General features: G+C 44.8%; 1 protein-coding gene across 2 annotated transcripts in view; it reads left to right on the top strand.

The window, feature by feature from the left end:
* Window positions 1-22,061, top strand: part of LOC124010986 (lymphocyte antigen 75-like) — a 43,469-nt gene that overhangs the window by 10,074 nt on the left and 11,334 nt on the right. For both annotated transcript variants that reach the window (XM_046323864.1, XM_046323863.1), the window contains exons 4-22: window positions 373-534; window positions 1,348-1,467; window positions 3,076-3,216; window positions 3,528-3,904; window positions 4,299-4,403; window positions 4,619-4,707; window positions 4,958-5,127; window positions 5,304-5,503; window positions 5,732-5,874; window positions 6,707-6,785; window positions 6,888-6,959; window positions 7,711-7,834; window positions 9,475-9,510; window positions 14,509-14,678; window positions 15,031-15,095; window positions 15,280-15,356; window positions 19,576-19,712; window positions 20,288-20,393; window positions 20,561-20,715. In XM_046323864.1, the coding sequence (XP_046179820.1) occupies window positions 373-534; window positions 1,348-1,467; window positions 3,076-3,216; window positions 3,528-3,904; window positions 4,299-4,403; window positions 4,619-4,707; window positions 4,958-5,127; window positions 5,304-5,503; window positions 5,732-5,874; window positions 6,707-6,785; window positions 6,888-6,959; window positions 7,711-7,834; window positions 9,475-9,510; window positions 14,509-14,678; window positions 15,031-15,095; window positions 15,280-15,356; window positions 19,576-19,712; window positions 20,288-20,393; window positions 20,561-20,715 (2,528 nt within the window). The remainder of the gene's footprint in view (window positions 1-372; window positions 535-1,347; window positions 1,468-3,075; window positions 3,217-3,527; window positions 3,905-4,298; window positions 4,404-4,618; window positions 4,708-4,957; window positions 5,128-5,303; window positions 5,504-5,731; window positions 5,875-6,706; window positions 6,786-6,887; window positions 6,960-7,710; window positions 7,835-9,474; window positions 9,511-14,508; window positions 14,679-15,030; window positions 15,096-15,279; window positions 15,357-19,575; window positions 19,713-20,287; window positions 20,394-20,560; window positions 20,716-22,061) is intronic.

Consider the following 22,061-nt stretch of genomic DNA (forward strand, 5'->3'; position numbering starts at 1 on the left):
TTAGTTTTTTGCATTATTTAAACCAAATTGAACATGTTTCATTATTTATTTGGGGCTAAATTTATTTTATTGATGTATTATATTAAGTTAAAATAAGTGTTCATTCAGTATTGTTGTAATTGTCATCTGTATCGGTATCGGCGTTGAAAAATCATAATCTGTCGACCTCTAGTTCAGACACTGTTTTTATTTGGCATATGTTTGACGATAAGTTTTCCTGAAATATGGAACGATACATTTGTCTGTTGGATGCTAGTTGAGAAATGCTGTAGCAAAACAATGTGTTCAGCGGTATTGTTGGATACGCACAAAACCCCCGACATACACACATACTACCTCAATTCTGAAACCCCTCTCTGATCTCTCTCACAGAGGAAGGCTGCAAGGCCCTGTTCGATGGCCCCGAGGAGGGACCCTGTTATGAGTTTGTGTCCCAGGTCGCGGTGACATGGCAGGAAGCGCTGGACTCTTGTCGCAGCCAGGGAGCTGACCTGCTCAGCGTCTCCAGCTCAGAGGACCAAGCCTTCCCCATCTGTAAGACTGCCTTCCACTATAGTGGCTGTCTATGGCCTCATTCAAACAAAACAAACATCCCAAACCTGTATTACAGGAAGAGTAATATGAATCATGTACTGCAAAGATGCAATACTTGGAACTACTCGGCACATACTACTTACTTGGAAGTAATTGGGGCTACAGTACTTGGGACTACAACTACTTGGCACAAAAATAGTATTGTAGTGTAGGAGTCTATAGTGTAGTATTTGTGCCTGTACTTTCAGGATTAGACACACTGGAATTACACTCTCAATTGTTTAGAAACAAAAATACAGACATATCACGGGTCATTGTCAGTTTTCATTACATCACTTCAGTTTTGGCAGCAGCTGCGGCCTGAGCGGGCGCGCGCACCCACACCCTCAGAGAAAGAGAGCAGTCACAGCTCTTTCTCTATGACTGTTCCTTCACCACACAGGAAAGGAAAGTCTTTGTGTGCACTGCAGGATGGTGCACTTTGCAGATGTTATTTGATCTCATTGGATTACAGAGAGGGAGATTTATACAAGGAAGCTTTTAGAAGAGAGACACTGCACAGCAAGCACAACTGTTATTGTTCAGAACCATCACCATCCATCATTATTACACTATTATCCCAGGTTAGAAGACATATAAGGAACCTATTTCCCTGACTGTTAAGAGGGGGTAAAACATAGCTATTTTTTTATTGACTAATTGCAGATATGATATATGCCCTCAAGGTCAGTAAAAATGAAGATTCCGTCATTTACTTTGTAGCTAGATTAGCTTGTCTAATCTTGTCTTGTCTCTGTTCTGTGTGGACTGAAGTGGACGTGGCCCATAACAGCAGGCCAGACAGGATGTGGATCGGCCTACACCAGCTGGACTCGTCTCAGGGCTGGCAGTGGTCAGACGGCTCACCCCTCAACAACGTGCGCTGGGACAACGGTGAGGACGTTAGTATGGTACTTTGTACAACTGTGGTACAACTATGTAATAACCATGGTACAACTATGGTACATATATGGTACTATGATACATATATAGCAATGTCACAACTAGGTTACAACTATTTATAGTACAACGATATAGCCGTGGCACATATACTGTATAGTACACGCATTGGTTGGTACAGGTATGCCACAATCATACCACCCTACTGCCTGGCACTCATCTCATTCTCCAGCCTGTGTTACAATGCCACCAGGGAAACACAGAGGCCAGCGTTGTGTTGTGAGCAGGCAGGGAGGGAGGGTCGTTGTGACTGGATGCAGCACTGCACAGGGACAGGCAGTGTGTGTGCTTGAGGACTGTCGTGAACGAGCTTGAACAACAAGTCAACTTGCCTGAATGGGCCTCTGTATATAACCATTAGCACGTGGCCTAGTCAAAAGTAGTGCACTGTATATGGGAATATGCTGCCAGTTGGGGCGACTGCTGTGTCAGAGTGGTGATGACGTCATTATCACGTTTCATGTTTCGAAGTAACAATGTTTATTACAACAACAGGAGCAAAGGTGCAGGACGACAGGCAGGGTCGGGTCAGGCAGAGGTCGGTAATCCAGAATAGTGGGGTAAAGGTACAAGACTGCAGGCAGGGTCGGGTCAGGCAGAGGTCGATAATTCAGAATAGTGGGGTAAAGGTACAAGACTGCAGGCAGGGTCGGGTCAGGCAGAGGTCGGTAATTCAGAATAGTGGGGTAAAGGTACAAGACTGCAGGCAGGGTCGGGTCAGGCAGAGGTCGATAATTCAGAATAGTGGGGTAAAGGTACAAGACTGCAGGCAGGGTCGGGTCAGGCAGAGGTCGATAATTCAGAATAGTGGGGTAAAGGTACAAGACTGCAGGCAGGGTCGGGTCATGCAGAGGTCGATAATTCAGAATAGTGGGGTAAAGGTACAAGACTGCAGGCAGGGTCAGGTCAGGCAGAGGTCGATAATTCAGAATAGTGGGGTAAAGGTACAAGACTGCAGGCAGGGTCAGGTCAGGCAGAGGTCGATAATTCAGAATAGTGGGGTAAAGGTACAAGACTGCAGGCAGGGTCAGGTCAGGCAGAGGTTGGTAATCCAGAATAGTGGGGTAAAGGTACAAGACTGCAGGCAGGGTCAGGTCAGGCAGAGGGGTCACTAGAAAAACTAGAAAACAGGAATTAAGACAAGACAGGAGAAAACTGGCAACAGAGAACACAGGTATAAATACACAGGGGATAACGGGGAAGATGGGCGGCACCTGGAGACAAGCACAAAGACAGATGAAACCGATCAGGGCGTGACAGTCACTGTCCTTCCTCAGAGCCCTTTGACCTCTCTGGGTTGTGTTTTTGTCAACCCTCAGTACCGAGGAGTTTACTACAAAGCAGTATCAATGAGCAAGCCTGCTAACTTTGATAAACAAACAGAAATAACTACTGATTTGCTGCGTCATTAGGAAAGCTAAACTAAGATTGTGTGTGTGTGTGTGTGTGTGTGTGTGTGTGTGTGTGTGTGTGTGTGTGTGTGTGTGTGTGTGTGTGTGTGTGTGTGTGTGTGTGTGTGTGTGTGTGTGTGTGTGTGTGTAGGGATGCCACACACATCGATCCTTAGGGAGTCAGACTGTGGATTCATGAATTCGAAAAACTACTACGAGAGTGAGGTCTGCGATAAAAAACTTCCCTACATCTGTAAGAAAAACGTCAACGTCACCCAGTCGGTAGCAACAGGTGAGAGTCAACCAGTTTATCACATTAATAGGGAAGGTCTTACTCTTTTATCCTCCAATTAGATACACTGTATTTCTGTCCTCTGCCAAAGGGATTTATGTAGCACTTTTCCAAGGTGCTGAAGCACTTTACATTTGAAGGCCATCCTAGATTTGCAACTCAATTCAACTGTATTTTTCCCTCTGTTTTTTATCTTTAGAGTGCTCTTCCAAGTGCTCAAATGTTTGATTTACATGTCAGGCCATCCTAGCCTTTTAACTCACACAATATTATTTCTATCCATCTTTTCTTGATCTTGTGTTTCTCTGCAGAGCCTTTGGTGTATAAATCCACCATATGTGACGAGGGCTGGGCCCCTTGGAACATGTTCTGTTACAAGCTGGTGATGGATGAACCGAAGATGTTTGCTCAGGCCGAAAATTACTGTAAGACCATCGGAGGAGGCCTGGTCAGTCTACACAGCCTGGACAGCATGGAGATGATCAGCACTCAGTTCCATGCAGGTACACCGCACACTCAGCGAAACCAATCACGAGATGTGTTGGGCGTGTGGATCGGTCTGAACGGGACGGGGAACCCAGCCATCCTTAGCTGGGTTGACGAGACACCTGTCTCCTTCACCTACTGGGACCGGAATCATCCTATCCAACCCTCAGGACACTCTCACTGTGTCTACTACTTTGGAGAGGTGTGTGTGTGTGTGTGTGTGTGTGTGTGTGTGTGTGTGTGTGTGTGTGTGTGTGTGTGTGTGTGTGTGTGTGTGTGTGTGTGTGTGTGTGTGTGTGTGTGTGTGTGTGTGTGTGTGTGTGTGTGTGTGTGTGTGTGTGTGTTCATTATGCAAGATGGTTTAGCCTACAACAGATCTTGCTTGTTTACTTCTGGATATGTTTCAACAATAACATGCTTTGACAGGTTAACCATTTGCTAAGAAATAGGCAGTTGGTCCCATTGCTCACTTCATTTCATCAACATGACATTGTACTCATTGCAGACCTTAAATGTTGGGCATTTACAACCCCTAAAGGAAGTCTATGTACGGTATCTCTAGACCCATGCCGTTATCTCCTTTTTCTGTTGTCCAGTCTCATGGCTGGAGGGTTGGGAGCTGTACCCAGGAGCTGCCTTTCATGTGTCAGAAGAAAGGAGAGGTGAATGAGTCTTCTACGACAGGATGCCCTCCTGAAGGGGTAAGCATTGTTCCCCAGTCCCAACCTCCTCTTCCCAGGACACGCTGTACCTTGTCGAGCTCTTTTGATTGATTTCATTTGTTTAATTTATTCATTTTTTATTTTTTATTTATTTCTGACGACAAACAACAAATGGCGTCTAGCTGTAGGGTAACAGTTCAATGATTATTGATTTCATTTATTCGTTTTGTTTACATCTCTTCCCCTTCCTGAAGGACTGGAGGAGACATGGGAACTCGTGCTACAAAGTGGACTCTAAAGAAGTGTCGTTCAGGGACAGGTGTGACCTCACCATAAACAACAGGTACAGCCACTCCTCGTTGTCTCTTTCCTTCCTCCTTTTAGCTCTGTATTGTCCAGCCACTGTCAAGTCAATGCTGTATTTCAGAGAAGGTGCCAAAACCCATCGGCATTCCACATCAACTCTCAACATTCAGTGCGGTCTCACTAATTGTCTTGTTCCCTCTTGCAAGGTCTAAAGTAGTGCACTATATAGGGTATAGGGTGCCATTTAGGACGCAAGGCTCAATCGTTCCTCAATGTGTTCTCCACAGGTTTGAGCAGGCCTTCATCAATAGACTCCTTGCAGAAGAGATCAACGTAAAGAGACAGTATTTCTGGACGGGCCTCCGGGACATAAAGACTTCAGGGGAGTACCAGTGGGTCGCTCAGGATGGCTCAGAAACCAACGTCACATACACCAACTGGGGCGTGTTTGAACCAGGTTAGTCCCGACTGAGAAGTATTCTGTAATTGGTTGAGGGTTTAACCTTGTTGGGGTTTCAGTGGTGAGAAATGGAGAGAAACGAGTGATTGGTGTGCATGAGTTACGTGCGTGTCTGTGTGTGTTACATACGTGTGTATGCGAGTTACTTACGTGTGTGTCTGTGTGTGTTTCAGCCCTAGCAGGGGGCTGTGCAGTGATGTCCACAGCCAAGCCTCTGGGTAAATGGGTGGTAAAGAACTGCACCATGTTTAAAGCTGGCTCCATCTGTAAGAGAGACATCGCCGCTCCACAGCCCCTGGAGCCTGAGCCTGACCCTAACCTCCCCTGTCCCGATGGATGGACATCCAGGCCTGGCATTTCCTACTGCTACAAGGTATGTGTCGGCCTGTGTGTGTCCTTGAAATGAATTGACGCAGATCCAGTTTACTTCACTCAGCAGTGTCCACTCGATGCGCCTTAGTGTCCGTGTTGGTTTAAGTTACTGTGTCGTTGCACATTGAGGTCTCATGGTGACCTAATTGCGGTATGTTAGTGTGTTATAACAACATTACCGTAGGGTCTTGGTGTGTTAGTATTGGTAACCATGGCAATGCTGTGCCAGGTGTTCCACGAGGAGAGGCTGAGTCGTAAGCGGTCCTGGGAGGAGGCAGAGAGGTTCTGTGAGGCCCTGGGGGCCCATCTGCCCAGCTTCAACCACCCACAGGAGATGAAAGCCCTGCACTATGTTATGAGAGACTCCATCAGGTAGGGGCCTATCGTGCACACACACACCCACACACACGCTGCACCTACCACTTGCGCATATACTCACAGGCACACACACACACACACGCACACACACACACACACGCTGCACCTACCACTTGCGCATATACTCACCTGCACACACACACACACACACACACACGCTGCACCAACCACTTGCGCATATACTCACATGCACACACACACACACACTGCACCTACCACTTGCGCATATACTCACACACACACACACACACACACACACACACACACACACGCTGCACCTACCACTTGCGCATATACTCACATGCACGCACACACGTCATTCTTTTCCTCTCTGCGGTAACACAAACTCAATCACAATAGTCAGACTGGTCTAGCCACCTCACCTAAACAATGTGAATGTATGTTTATAGTCACATTCCAACAACAGCAACTTAATGCCAGCTTTATGCAGTACACACCACACTGCCATATCGCTCGTAGGTCAGAGCTTACACACCGCTCTAGTTCCCACCAGTGTAACTGTCCCCAACACCCAACACAGTTACCACACGCATCTGTGTTTTCAAATTCACACAGGATCATCGTCTTTACGCTAATGTGAGCGGATTCCAGTCAAAAGTAACACGTATGGTTCATACCAGGACACACCCTGTCCTGCAATGCTCTGCAGCGGAACGGTTCAATCACTAGCAACAATATACTTAAGACACTGGAACATTGTTTAAACACTGCCTTTTAGAGCACACAAACATTTTAATAACCCCCCCCCAAAAAAAAAAAGATGTGAGAATGATATGTTTGTTAACGGTGTTTGTGTCTGTCCCAGTGATGACCGGTTCTTCTGGGTGGGGTTAAACAGGAGAAACCCAGCTGCTGGTTCCTGGGAATGGAGCGACAACAGGCCTGTGAGTAGAGGACAAAAACATTGTACCTCAGTGTGTAACTCACGTAGAGAGACTATAATGAGTAACCATTATTATAATATACATGTCGTGATTCATCCGAAGGTGTCCATGGCCATTTTCCCCCAAGAGTTCCACGAGGATGACGAGTACAACCGGGGCTGCACAGCCTTTAAGGTGGGTTGGTTCAGATACTGGAATACGGCCTCAACACTGCAGAGTAGCTGCTGGTGGGCGGTCGTGACAATTGTCACTACTTAAACCCGCCCTCATTCTGTGTCCATGTCAGCTTCTTCCTACATTTCACTGTCATTATCACCAGGGCCAGGAGTTTTACTACCTATAAAAGCCACTGGCCCAGAAACATGTTGGCGATGAATATCTGTCTACAGTTGTCATATCGATTTTATTTATCTGTTATTTTACCAGGTAAGTTGACGGAGAACACGTTCTCATTTGCAGCAACGACCTGGGGAATAGTTACAGGGGAGAGGAAGGGGGTGAATGAGCCAATTGTAAACTGGGGATTATTAGGTGACCGTGATGGTTTGAGGGCCAGATTGGGAATTTAGCCAGGACACCAGGGTTAACACCCCTACTCTTACGATATAAGTGTCATGGGATCTTTTTAATGATCTCAGCGAGACAGGACACCCGTTTAACTTCCCTTCCCGAAAGACAGCACCCTACACAGGGCAGTGTCCTGGGGCATTGGGATATTTTTTTAGACCAGAGGAAAGAGTGCCTCCTACTGGCCCTCCAACACCACTTCCAGCAGCATCTGGTCTCCCATCCAGGGACTGACCAGGACCAACCCTGCTTAGCTTCAGAAGCAAGCCAGCAGTGGTATGCACGGTGGTATGCTGCTGGCAATGCTGAAATGGTTTGTCGTCTTGAAACAAATGTCTCTTTCTCTCTCTTTAACCAGACACTGAAAGGAACCTTAAAGAGTTTTTTTGTCTTCCTGATGCACGAATTCCCTCATCTGCCGTTCTACGCCACCCCATTCCACTGTGACGTCAGGCTGGAGTGGGTCTGCCAGATCCCCCGTGGTAACCACGCACACACACACACACACACACACACACACACACACACACACACACACACACACACACACACACACACACACACACACACACACTGACGTCAGGCTGGAGTGGGTCTGCCAGATCCCCCGTGGTAACCACGCACACACACACACACACTCACTGTGAAGTCAGGCTGGAGTGGGTCTGCCAGATCCCCCGTGGTAACCACACACACACACACACACACACTGTGACGTCAGGCTGGAGTGGGTCTGCCAGATCCCCCGTGGTAACCACACACACACACACACACACACTGTGACGTCAGGCTGGAGTGGGTCTGCCAGATCCCCCGTGGTAACCACACACACACACACACTCACTGTGACGTCAGGCTGGAGTGGGTCTGCCAGATCCCCCGTGGTAACCACACACACACACACACACACACTCACTGTGACGTCAGGCTGGAGTGGGTCTGCCAGATCCCCCGTGGTAACCACACACACACACTCACTGTGACGTCAGGCTGGAGTGGGTCTGCCAGATCCCCCGTGGTAACCACGCACACACACACACACACACTCACACACACTCACTGTGACGTCAGGCTGGAGTGGGTCTGCCAGATCCCCCGTGGTAACCACACACACACACACACACTGTGACGTCAGGCTGGAGTGGGTCTGCCAGATCCCCCGTGGTAACCACACACACACACACTCACTGTGATGTCAGGCAGGAGTGGGTCTGCCAGATCCCCCGTGGTAACCACACACACACACACACACTGTGACGTCAGGCTGGAGTGGGTCTGCCAGATCCCCCGTGGTAACCACACACACACACACACACACTCACTGTGACGTAACCACACACACACACACTCAGGCTGGAGTGGGTCTGCCAGATCCCCCGTGGTAACCACACACACTCACTGTGACGTCAGGCAGGAGTGGGTCTGCCAGATCCCCCGTGGTAACCACACACACACACACACACACTCACTGTGACGTCAGGCAGGAGTGGGTCTGCCAGATCCCCCGTGGTAACCACACACACACACTCACTGTGACGTCAGGCAGGAGTGGGTCTGCCAGATCCCCCGTGGTAACCACACACACACACTCACTGTGACGTCAGGCAGGAGTGGGTCTGCCAGATCCCCCGTGGTAACCACACACACACTCACTGTGACGTCAGGCAGGAGTGGGTCTGCCAGATCCCCCGTGGTAACCACACACACACTCACTGTGACGTCAGGCAGGAGTGGGTCTGCCAGATCCCCCGTGGTAACCACACACACACACACTCACTGTGACGTCAGGCAGGAGTGGGTCTGCCAGATCCCCCACACACACACACACACACACACACACACACACACACACACACACACACACACACACACACACACACACACACACGTGATTGTAAACCTGTCCTAGCTCCTCCTTAGTTTCAATTCAAAAGTGTCTCTTGTGTAGTGTCTGCTTGACCCATGTTGAACCGGTTGGCCAACATAAACAGTCCTCTGTCCATTTTTACAAGAAACCCTCATTTAGGAGTCAGAGTTTGGGGAAATGTTTGGTGACCTTTACACATTCAATCTTGCATTCGCATAGTTGAAAATAACTGTTTGTTTGTTCATTTTGAAATAGGAAAAACTCCCGAGAACCCAGAGTGGTACAATCCTGGTAAGTCAATCAAATTTCAATTAAATGTATTTATAAAGCCCTTTTTACATCAGCCGACAAAGAGCTATACAGAAACCCAGCCTAAAACCCCAAACAGCAAGCAATGCAGATGTAGAAACCAAGAGAGGAACCAGAATCTGAGGGGTGGCCAGTCCTCTTCTGGCTGTGCCAGGTGGAGATTATAACAGTACACGGCCAAGATGTTCAAGCGTTCATAGATGACCATTAGGGTCAAATAATAATAATCAGTGGTTGTAGAGGGTGCAACAGGTCAGCACCTCAGGATTAAATGTCAGTTGGCTTTTCATAGTCGATCTTTCAGAGTTAGATACAGCAGGTGCAGTAGAGAGAGTCGAAAACAGTAGGTCTGGGACAGGGTAGCACGTCCGGTGTACAGGTCAGGGTTCCATAGCCGCAGGAAACTGGAGCAGCAGCACGGCCAGGTAGACAGGGGACAGTGAGGAGTCATCAGGCCGGTAGTCCTGAGGCATGGTCCTAGGGCTCAGGTCCTAAGAGAGAATTAGAGGGAGCATACATAAATTCACACAGGACAACCGGATAAGACAGGAGAAATACTCCAGATATAACAGACAGACCCTAGCCCCCCCCCCCCAACACATAAACTATTGCAGCATAAATACTGGAGGCTGAGACAGGAGGGGTCGGGAGACACTGTGGCCCCATCCGACGATGCACCCCGACAGGGCCAACCAGGCAGGATATAACCCCACTCACTTTGCCAAAGCACAGCCCCCACACCACTAGAGGGATATCTTCAACCACCAACTTACTACCCTGAGACAAGGCAGAGTATAGCCCACGAAGATCAAACCCACGGCACGAACCAGAGGGGTGCGCCAACCTGAACAGGAAGAACACGTCAATGACTCAACCCACTCAACTGACATGGAAGAGCAACAGTAATTCAGAGACTGGAGTAACTGTCCATAGGACCACTTTAAGCCGTACACTCCACAGAGCTGGGCTTTACGGAAGAGTGGCCAGAAAAAAAGCCATTGCTTAAAGAGGCATGTGGGAGACTCCCCCCAAAATATGGAAGAAGGTACTCTGGTTAGATGAGACTAAAATTGAGCTTTTTGACCATCAAGGAAAACGCTATGTCTCTGACGCAAACCCAACACCTCTCATCACCCAGAGAACATCATCTCCACAGTGAAGCATGGTGGTGGCAGCGTCATGCAGTGGGGATGTTTTTCCATCGGCAGGGACTGGGGAAACTGGTCAGAATTGAAGGAATGATGGATGGTGCTAAATACATGGAAACCTGTTTCAGTCTTCAAGAGATTTGAGACTGGGACAGAGCAGGACAATGACCCTAAGCATACTGCTAAAGCAACACTCAAGTGGTTGAAGGGGAAACATTTAAATGTCTTGGAATGGCCTAGTCAAAGCCCAGACCTCAATCCAATTGATAATCTGTGGTATGATTTAAAGATTGCGAAACCCATCCAACTTGAAGGAGCTGGAGCAGTTTTGCCTTGAAGAAGGCGCAAAAATCCCAGTGGCTAGATATGCCAAGCATATAGAGACATATCCCAAGAGACTTACAGCTGTAATTGCTGCAAAAGGTGGCTCTACAAAGTATTGTTTCACAATAAAAAAGATTTAGGATCTTCAAAGTGGTAGGCATGTTGTGTAAATCAAATGATACATACCCCCACAATATATTTTTTGCAAGGCAACAAAATAGGAAAAATGCCAAGGGGGGGGAGGGTGAATACTCTCGCAAGCCACTGTAGAAAATACTGAAGAGATGAGTCTTCAATGAAAACTTAAAAGTTGAGACAGAGTCTGCATCTCTCACATGGATAGGCAGACCATTCCATAAAAATGGAGCTCTATAGGAGGAAGCCCTGCCTCCAGCTGATTTTTTTTAGAAATTCTAGGGACAATAAGGAGGCGTTGGTCTTGTGACCGTAGCGTACGTGTAGGTATGTACGGGGGGACCAAATCGGAAAGATAGGTATGAGCAAGCCCATGTAATGCTTTGTAGGTTAGCAGTAAAACCTTGAAATCAGCCATAGCCTTAACAGGAAGCCAGTGTAGAGAGGCTAACACTGGAGTGATATGATACAATTTTGGGGTTCTAGTCAAGATTCTAGCAGCCGTGTTTGGCACTAATTGAAGTGTATTTATTTATCCTGGTAGCCGGAAAGTAGTCATTGCAGTAGTCTAACCTAGAAGTGACAAAATAATGGATACATTTTTCTGCATAGTTTTTGGACAGAAAGTTTCTGATTTTTGCAATGTTACGTAGATGGAAAAAAGCTGGCCTTGAAACAGGTTTGATATGTTCTTCAAAAGAGAGATCAGGGTCCAGAGTAATGCCGAGGTCCTTCACAGTTTTATTTGAGACGACTGTACAACCATCAAGATTAATTGTCAGATCCAACAGAAGATGTCTTTGTTTTTTGGCACCTAGAACTAGCATCTCTGTTTTGTCCGAGTTTAAAAGTAAAAACATTGCCGCCATCCACTTCATTTATGTATGAATCACAGGCTTCCAGGGAGGGCAATTTTGGGGTTTCACCATGTTTCATCAAAATGTACAGTTGTGTATTGTCCGCATAGCAGTGAAAGTTAACATTATGTTTGCGAATTACATTACCAAGAGGTAAAATATATAGTGAAAACAATAGTGGTCCTAAAACGGAACCTTGAGGAACACCGAAATATACAATTGATTTGTCAGAGGGCAAACCATCCACAGAGACAAACTGAAATGTTTCCGACAGATAAGCTCTAAACCAGGCCAGAACTTGTCCGTGTAGACCAATTTGGGTGTCCGATCTCTCCAAAGGAATGTGGGGATTAATGGTATCAAAAGCAGCACTAAGGTCTAGGAGCCTTGGTCTGACGCCATTAAACGGTAATTTACCACCTTGCCGAGTGCAGTCTCATTGCTATAATGGGGTCTAAAACCAGACTGAAGCTTTTCGTATACATTGTTTCTCTTCAGGAAGGCAGGGAGTTGCTGGGCAACAGCTTTTCCAAAACATTTTGAGAGGAATGGGAGATTCAATATAGGCTGATAGTTTATATTTTCTGGGTCAAGGTTTGGCTTTTTCAGGAGAGGCTTTATTACTGACACATTTAGTGAGTTTGGGACACATCTGGTGGATAGTGAGCCGTTTGTTATGTTCAACATAAGAGGGCCAAACACAGGAAGCAGCTCTTTCAGTAGTTTGGTTGGAATAGGGTCCTTCCTGAGCGGTATGACGGCTGTGTGGTCCCATGGTGTTTATACTTGCATACTATTGTTTGTACCGATGAACCTTCAGGTGTTTGGAAATGGTTCATCCTTGGGAGCAAGACTTGTGGAGGTCTACAATTTGTTTTCTGGAGTCTTGGTTGATTTCTTTTGATTTTCCCATGATGTCAATCAAAGAGGCACTGAGTTTGAAGGTAGGCCTTGAAATGCATCCACAGGTACACCTCCAATTGACTCAAATGATGTCAATTAGCCTATCAGAAGCTTCTAAAACCATGACATAATTTTCTGGAATTTTCCAAGCTGTTTAAAGACACAGTCAACTTAGTGCATGTAAACTTCTGACCCACTGGAATTGTGATACAGTGAAATAATCTGTCTGTAAACAATTGTTGGAAAAATGACTTGTGTCATGCACAAAGTAGATGTCCTGACCGACTTGCCAAAACTATAGTTTGTTACCAAGAAATTTGTGGAGTGGTTAAAAACCAAGTTTTAATGACTCCAACCTAAGTTGTATGTAAACCTCTGACTTCAACTGTAGGTCCCGAGTATGACTGTGGCATTGAGTAGGCCCGGAGATATGTTGGACAAAACCCACTGAGTCGATGATGGCTGCGAAAGCTTTTTGGAGTTGGTCTGTGTACTTTTCCATGTGAATATGAAAGTCACTAAAATGTGAATATTATCTGCCATGACTACAAGGTCCAATAGGAATTCAGGGAACTCAGTGAGGAATGCTGTATACGACCTAGCAATAAAAAATTATTGAGTAGGCTGCATTGATTTCATTTCTAGAAACTCAAAAGATGAGCTTTAAACATTTTTATTTATTTTTTTAATTGTGTTTGTAAATGTTAGCAAACACCTCCACCTTTGCGGGATGCACAGGGGATATGGTCACTAGTGTACCCAGGAGAGGCCTCATTTAACACAGTATATTCGTCAGGCTTATGCCATGTTTCTGTCAGACCAATCACATCAAGATTATGGTCAGTGATTAGTTCATTGACTATAACTGCCTTGGAAGTTTTAGTATTTAAAACTTTAGTAGGGCTGAATCTGTTGGCATCCGTGTGACATCTAATACCCCCCCCATACACTGCAACAAAGACAGCACTGTGTAGGTACCCAAAGAAAGCCAGGTTTGAAAATGGGAATCCACAGACCACTTACCAGGAAACATTGCTCTCTGCCTTTACCCTATGTCTGTGCTCTGTTTGCATAAGGTGTATGACACTTGCTCACTTGCTCGATCTAACATTAATTAGCCCTATATTGAGATGTGAGGCATCACAATCTCTTTCAATAATGACAGGAATGGAGGAGGTCTTTATTCCAGTGAGGTTGCTAAGGCGAACACCACCATGTTTAGTTTTGCCCAACCTAGATCGAGGCACAGACACGTTCTCAATGGGGATAGCTGAGCTGACTACACTGTGCTAATAGCAGATTCCACTAAACTGGCAGGGTGGCTAACAGCCTGCTGCCTGGCCTGCACCCTATTTCATTGTGGAGCTAGTGGAGTTAGAGCCCTGTCTATGTTGGTAGATAAGATGAGAGCACTCCTCAGTAGGTCAGGCTTGGTCCTGTTTGTGGGTGAGTGGTGTTGACATGTAGGTTTGGTAATATCTCTTGACTTTTTCTGATAAAATTATATACCAATGTATGATAACCATCAGTTAAGAAGTATGAGCTGAGTTTGTTTAATATATTGAGTACTAAAAAGAGGATTTGAGAATAATAATAATATTGATCTGTTGCAGGTGGGCACCATGAGACGTCCATATTCATTGACGGTAACGAGTTCTGGTTTGTGACTGAACCAAAGCTGCCATACGAGGAGGCTAGTTTGTACTGCAACAGCAACGGCAGCAAGCTGGCAGCACCACAAAGCTCCAACGCAGCCATACAGATCCACAATAATCTGCCACAGGTACAGAATAGTGTAATTACAGTACAGCGGTGAATAAACCAGACTTACTGTACGGTGTAAATCTAGCTAGTATAAGAAACAGTTTAAAACTGGAATCCATAATGGTGTGACTGCCACGTTTGTTTGCAATATTACAACAACAAACAAAACACAGTTCTCCCCTGACATCATTGCACTTACAATAGAGCAGTAGAATATGTACTGAAATTTAATATCAACCCTGACTGAGAGAGAGAGAGAGAGAGAGAGAGAGAGAGAGAGAGAGAGAGAGAGAGAGAGAGAGAGAGAGAGAGAGACTTTGTTTTGTCCTTGTGTGTTTATTTATTCATTGACTTGTGACCTGATTGGACAGATGTCGGCAGGGAAGCAGAGCTGGTGGGTGGATGTAAGAGACACTGGACACTACTTCCCCATAAGGTCAGTCACATGGCAAGTCACTCCTCAACAGCCAACGACACGGTCAGACAGCAACAGCAACACACGTTCTAAAACACTGCCTCCAAAACGTGTCTTGAGATGAACATTGCAGTCAAATATAAGTGATGTTATTGTGTGTGTTGGTTAGAATAAAAGTTAATGACTTTCTACTCCTGTCCTCTAGGTTACCCCTTATGCAAAACTACCAGGCTATGTTCCTGGGCAGGTGTACAACCATCAGTGACAAGAACATCTTCCCAGGTGAATGAAAACGTAACTACAGTACAAAGAGTAGTTGAAATCAAGTTGTTTCCTTTTAAATCATGTAGAAAGGATTATAATGTAGGCTCAGTAGCGTGCCGTGGTTCTGGGGCCTGGGCCTTCAGTGAAGTCCTACACAGTCCCACCCGAATTAATCCACCTCTTATTACCATCATGATGATGCCATGGCTCTAGACACTATACATTTAGACAGAAACGCAGTATAACCAGGCGTTGCGTCACCTTGAAATTGACATTTTTATTCAGAGAATTGCAGGGGAAGAGTACAATACCTTTTCATTGTGCAGATCCACTCGGGTGTCCCCAAAAGTTTTCAAAAGCACCATTGTTTGTAAGTGCCCAGACGTCCTTTGGTGTCTCGTTGCTGCCTTGGTTAGACAACTCAGGTTTGCAAAGCCATTGTGGCTCCAAACACCAAATCGATCACTTGCAAATAATAGGCATTCCCAGCAGTACAGTTTGCAGTGCTTCTCGGAGCCTGTGAGTCATTGATAGTTGAAAGTGGCGAACAAACCCCTTTCCCACCTGTGACAGGCTTTGTAGCGTCGGCGTCTACCTCTCCTGACAATGTCTAACTTTTCTTGAAAAGTTTGTCTTGAGAATGGCGTTATAATTATATCCTCGACCAAATCGATATCTTCTCCTTCCGTCATTGTGGGTTGAAAAAACAGCTTAGTAGTATGCGAATTAATTCGTTGTTCAATTTCAGTTTCCTAGTTCTGAGACCTGCCCATATAGGACCTGCCTCTCAATAATGGTAATCCAATCAAAAGACGTGCACGCACTACGCCTGCTAGCTGGCTCCTGTGTAACACTGGAGCCAGCCAGCAGGCGTACAATAGCCAACTCTAAAGCTGATTGGTTGACACTAAATTTTAATTTCCATTCACTCTAAGCCACAAGTGCCCGCACTGTTGATTCTGAAGGCATGAGGGCAGATTTTAGACCCCTGGCAACACATGATGGCTGAATATGATTGGATAAAAGATCTAACATAAAGACCAGCCCTCCAAACCTCAACCTGGGGCTGGAAGCAGTGCAACCAAGAGGAACGCTATGAAATGAAGAGTGTAACTCTTACTCTGGGGAATAATTTAATACATATTTGTGGGAAAATATATTTTTTTAAAATGATATTCTGATGATGTTTAGGCCAGCAGAGAAGGCCTTGCTGGCCCTGATGGCCCACCACTGTGTAGGCTGTTGGTTACTAGGACACTTCCCACTGGGCACACACTGGTTGAATCAACGTTGTTCAACGTCATTTGTCAACGTATTGCGACGTGGAATCAACGTGGGAAATACATTGGATTTGAAAAAAGTAATCAACCAGTACTGTTTTCATCTGATTTCAAACAGTGTTGTAAACATTGAAATTAGGGGAAAACTTATATAAATGTACTTAACCTGACTAATAGGTTGTTACATCAATCTAATTTCAAGACATGCTAACCTCTCACTATTACAATAACATGGGAGGTTGGCATTCTTGGGGGTATGATACTTGTGCATCTAACTTTCTCACTCATCATTATTCACGATTCATTTAGGATTATCCGTAATCATGGTAGCAACCAGATTCATGTAGAAGTGTTTAGAAACCTAGTATATTCTTATTTACAATATAGGTGACTCCAAAATAACACAATACAATATTTATCATACATTTTATTGGGCACCAAATAATCTGACACAAATCCAAAACAAACAGCAAATGCATCCAACCAGTGTAGAGTCACAAGCTTGATGTCGTCATTGCATCCAACCAGTGTGTAGAGTCACAAGCGTGATGTCGTCATTGCATGCAATGGCCATGGGACCAAATACTTAACTTTTTACTACTTTAATAAGCATAAGTGAATTTGTCTCAATACTTTGGTCCTCTAAAATGGGGGGGGGGGGGACTATGTACAAAAAAGTGCTGTAATTTCTAAATGGTTGACTTGAACCTCATTGTCATTGTATAATTTCAAATCCAAAGTGCCGGAGTACAGAGCCAAAACAACAAACATTGTGTTAAGTCTCCCAATACCTTTGGAGCTCACTGTATGTTGTTCATTATATACAATAGGCCCTATATATACTGTCCCAGTAGAAGATATCCTTCAAATGTTGATATTTGGTTGCGTTCTCAATTCATTATCCAGTTTTGTCTTCAAATGAATTATTGATATGTTGGATTCACGTCTCCATCACAACCAAAAATCTAACTTAAAGAACACCAGTAAATTTGATTGAGTCCCATTCTTGAACTTAGATTTTTGGTTCAGATGGTGAAGTGGATCCAACATATTAACTTGTAGATTTTAATTTGAATTCATATACAAGAAAATATCAAAAGGTAAAAGTCATGAATATCATGAATTTGGCATCGTATTTATAGAGCTAATGGTAACTACTTCTAAACTTCTAAATGTGTTGTGTTTCCAAAGCTGAGCAGGGTACATCGAGGTTGGCATCTGGATTGTCCACTCATTCTCACTGAAATGCATTACCCCTCATATACCAGCAGGTGTCTCTGTTCAGGCAGAAATTGTTGGACTTCATCTTTGCATGTTATTTGAATATACCTCTTTATTTAGGTTGAAACAATGACGTTGATTCAAACATACCATTTTACTATCAACATTGAAACAAGGCCAATTAAAATATGTCTAATCAAATCTAAAATTGAACCATTTCAACCACTCAATATATTGTATATTGAAACATTCTGCACGTTTTTATGCGGAATGTAACTCAATTTCAATGTATAAATAGTTCTGATGATTATGTCAATTAGATTGATGTAACAACCCGTTAGTCAGGTTAAGTACATTTATTTATACAGAACAAAAATATAAACGCAACATGCAACAATTTTAAAGATTTGACTTGAGTTACAGTTCATATTGAAATCAGTCAATTTAAATAAATTCATTAGGCCCTAATCAATGGATTTCACATTTTTGGGTATAGAAATATGCATCTGTTGGTCACAAATACCTTCTTTTTTTTAAAAGTCGGTATCTGTTGTGACACCATTTGCCTCATGCAGCACAAGACATCTCCTTCGCATAGAGTTGATCAGGCTGTTGCATGTGGCCTGTGGAATGTTTCCCACTCCTCTTCAATGACTGTATGAAGTTGCTGGATATTGTCTGGAAGTGGAACACGCTGTTGTACATTTCGATCCAGAGCATCCCACACATGCTCAATGGGTGATTTGTCTGGTAGGTATGCAGGCCATGGAAGAACTGGGACATTATAAGCTTCCAGGTATTGTGTTCAAATCCTTGTGACATGGGGTAGTGCATTATCATGCTGAAACGAGGTGATGGCGGATGATGATGATGAATGGCACGACAATGGGCCTCAGGATCTCGTCACCGTATCTCTTTGCGTTCAAATTGCTATCGATAAAATTCAATTGTGTTCGTTGTCCGTAGCATATTCCTCCTGCCCATACCAGAACCCCACGCCACCATGGGGCACTCTGTTCACAACACTGCTCACCCACACAATGCCATACACGTGGTCTGCATTCGTGAGGCCGGTTGGACGTACTGCCAAATTCTATAAGACGACTTGGAGGCGGCTTATGGTAGAGAAATGAACATGACATTCTCAGGCAACAGTTTGGCTCTAGTGGACATTCCTACCGTCAGCATGCCAATTGCACACCCCTTAAAAGTCGAGACCTCTTTGGAATTGTGCTGTGTCATAAAACTACACATTTTAGAGTGGCCTTTTATTGTCCCCAGCACAAGGGGCACCTGTGAAATGATAATGCTGTTTAATCCGCTTCTTGATATGCCACACCTGTCAGGTGGATGGATTATCTTGGCAAAGGAGAAATGCTCACTAACAGGGATGTGAACAAATTTGTGCACACCATTTTAGAGAAATATTTTTTTATGTCCGTATGAAACATTTCTGGGACCTTCTATTTCTGCTCATGAAAGATGGGACCAACACTTTACATGTTGAGTTTATATTTTTGTTCAGTGTAAGTTGAAGTTTTACCCTAATTTCAATGTTTATAATGCTGGTTGAAAATAGTACCAGTTTGACAACTTTATTAATTTCCATTTGGTTGACACATTACGTTGAAACAATGTTGATTCAACCAATGTGTGCCCAGTGGGTTGTTACCTTTTATGGTTCAAATGTGACCGGTCACACACACACTCACTCAGACACACTCCTGCCCCTCCAGAGTACGAGTACAGCTGTGAGCTGCAGCTGCCATTCGTGTGTGAGAGACACAACACCACGGCTATAGAGACCCACTCTGGAGAGCCTCACCCAAATGGTCTGCCCTGTGAGAGCGGCTATTTACGCTTCAGGGACAAGGTCAGTCTGTCATACACACACACACACACACACACACACACACACACACACACACACACACACACACACACACACACACACACACACACACACACACACACACACACACACACACACACACACACACACACACACACACACTGGAGACTGTCACAGCTGGAATGGAACGGTATAAAACACATGGAAACCAGTTGAGATACTGTTTAATTCGTTCCATTCCAGCCATAACAATGAGCCCGTCCTCTGATTTAGTCTACATACAGGTATGTTCTGTGTAAGCCAGAGTGGGTGCGGTATATGGCCAATATACCACAACTAAGGGCTGTTCTAAAGCACGACAACGCAGAGTGCCTGGATACAGCCCGTAGCCGTGTTATATTGGCCATGTACCACAAACCCCAGAGGTGCCTTATTGCTATTTATAAACTGGTTACCAACGTAATTAGAGCAGTAAAAATACATGTTTTATCATACCCGAGGTCTGAAATACCACGACTGTCAGCCAAACAGCATTCAGGGCTCAATCCACCCAGTTTCTAACAATTGTTATTGAATGTTGTCATTGCCTTTTCCAGTGCTACGTGGTGATCACGCCTCTGTACGTCACTTTTCAACACGCCAACGAGCACTGTCAGTCGATGAGAGGAACTCTACTCACTATCACAGACCAAGTTGAACAGGGTGAGTAGTGAACCTCCTAGTAGATCTCTTTTACCTGTCTGTCATGTTTGTCATTGGACAACCTTCCATTCTCCTAGACATGAGATGACCAATGATTGACGTCCCTTCGATGTCCGTCTTATCCGGCGGTTGTTGACTAGTTGCGCCTATCTGTTTGTTGTGGTCAGACTTTGTGACCTCCCTGTTGCCGGCGCAGCCACGTAAGACGTGGATTGGCCTGAAGCTCAAACAGCAGGACCCAGAGTGGGTGGATGACTCCCCGGTCTCCTACCTCAACATTAACCCCCTGCTTCACGGCCTACGCAGGCCCATGCTCGTCAACGTGAGTTCCCACTCACTTTCCCTCAGCATGGCCACGGGGATCAGTGGGCTATGAGTTGAGTTATAATTTATGATTCCATCAAACCCCAGGTAGCATGTGCAGTAAACATATATATTTTTACTTTTAACATTCAACTGAAACCATATGATATTTTTACTGTAAAAATACCAGGTATACTCCCCTCATAGGGCAGTTTGTCAGAATCAGAGGTGAAAGTAAGACAGAATAGTGGGGTAGCCCATACCGGTAAAACATGAGCCTATCACAATAATTCAAACAGATTTGAACTAAACTGTAGGCTATTACAATATTTATCATTGCCGCACGCATGAAAAATGTGTGAATAGACTTGAAAACTTGTGGAATACGCTCAAAATGCGATGTGGTTCAATGATAACGCTGACATTTTGCCATGGCAGAGATGAGTGGCCGAGACCCTCGCGGACAGCAGTGTACGCATCAATACAGGTTACAAGACTTGTGTAGGGTTAATGGATGTAGGGTTAATGGATGTAGGGTTAATGGATGTAGGGTTAATGGATGTAGGGTTAATGGATGTAGGGTTAATGGATGTAGGGTTAATGGATGTAGGGTTAATGGATGTAGGGTTAATGGATGTAGGGTTAATGGATGTAGGGTTAATGGATGTAGGGTTAATGGATGTAGGGTTAATGGATGTAGGGTTAATGGATGTAGGGTTAATGGATGTAGGGTTAATGGATGACAATCATAAAAATGTCATTCACAACACATTGGTGTTTTGTAAGTGGTCTCTGCATTTATCAAATGCCACTATATGCATGAATGCCAGAATATAAGTAGCATAATAGTTGGAATAGTAACTGTCTGGACACTGACTGTAGGCCTCACATGTAGCTTATTATAATATTAACTGCTGTGTTCCTCACAGTAAAATTATCGACCAAAATGTTCCTTTTGTCTCGGGAGCAGGAGGGGAGAAATATGATTTCTTTCTTTCAGCATTTTGAGAGAATGAACGATTTCTTTCTTTCAGCGACAGAAAAGCTGACAGAACATGTGCATCCAAGATGAACTCAACTACTATCAGAAACATGTTGGATCGTTTTCACAGCTTATAACTTCCTAGAAACTGGTCAAACTGATGTCATTTGGAAATCTCCTTGGTCGCTTAAGGTCCACGTGAGAGAACTCAAGAGAGAGAGAACTTTACTGCTGTCAGCTGGGTTGTTGATGATGCATCGATCATTCTATCGATTTATGACATCCTTCTGGTGAGCAAGGCTTTATTTAGTCTTCCAAACAATCATCAAGTAATGACAAGAGAAGCTGCACGTATCTAATTATGGACAAGTGGACGAACAAAG

Source organism: Oncorhynchus gorbuscha, linkage group LG23 (genome assembly GCF_021184085.1).
Source record: "Oncorhynchus gorbuscha isolate QuinsamMale2020 ecotype Even-year linkage group LG23, OgorEven_v1.0, whole genome shotgun sequence".
Taxonomy (NCBI): Eukaryota; Metazoa; Chordata; class Actinopteri; order Salmoniformes; family Salmonidae; genus Oncorhynchus; species Oncorhynchus gorbuscha.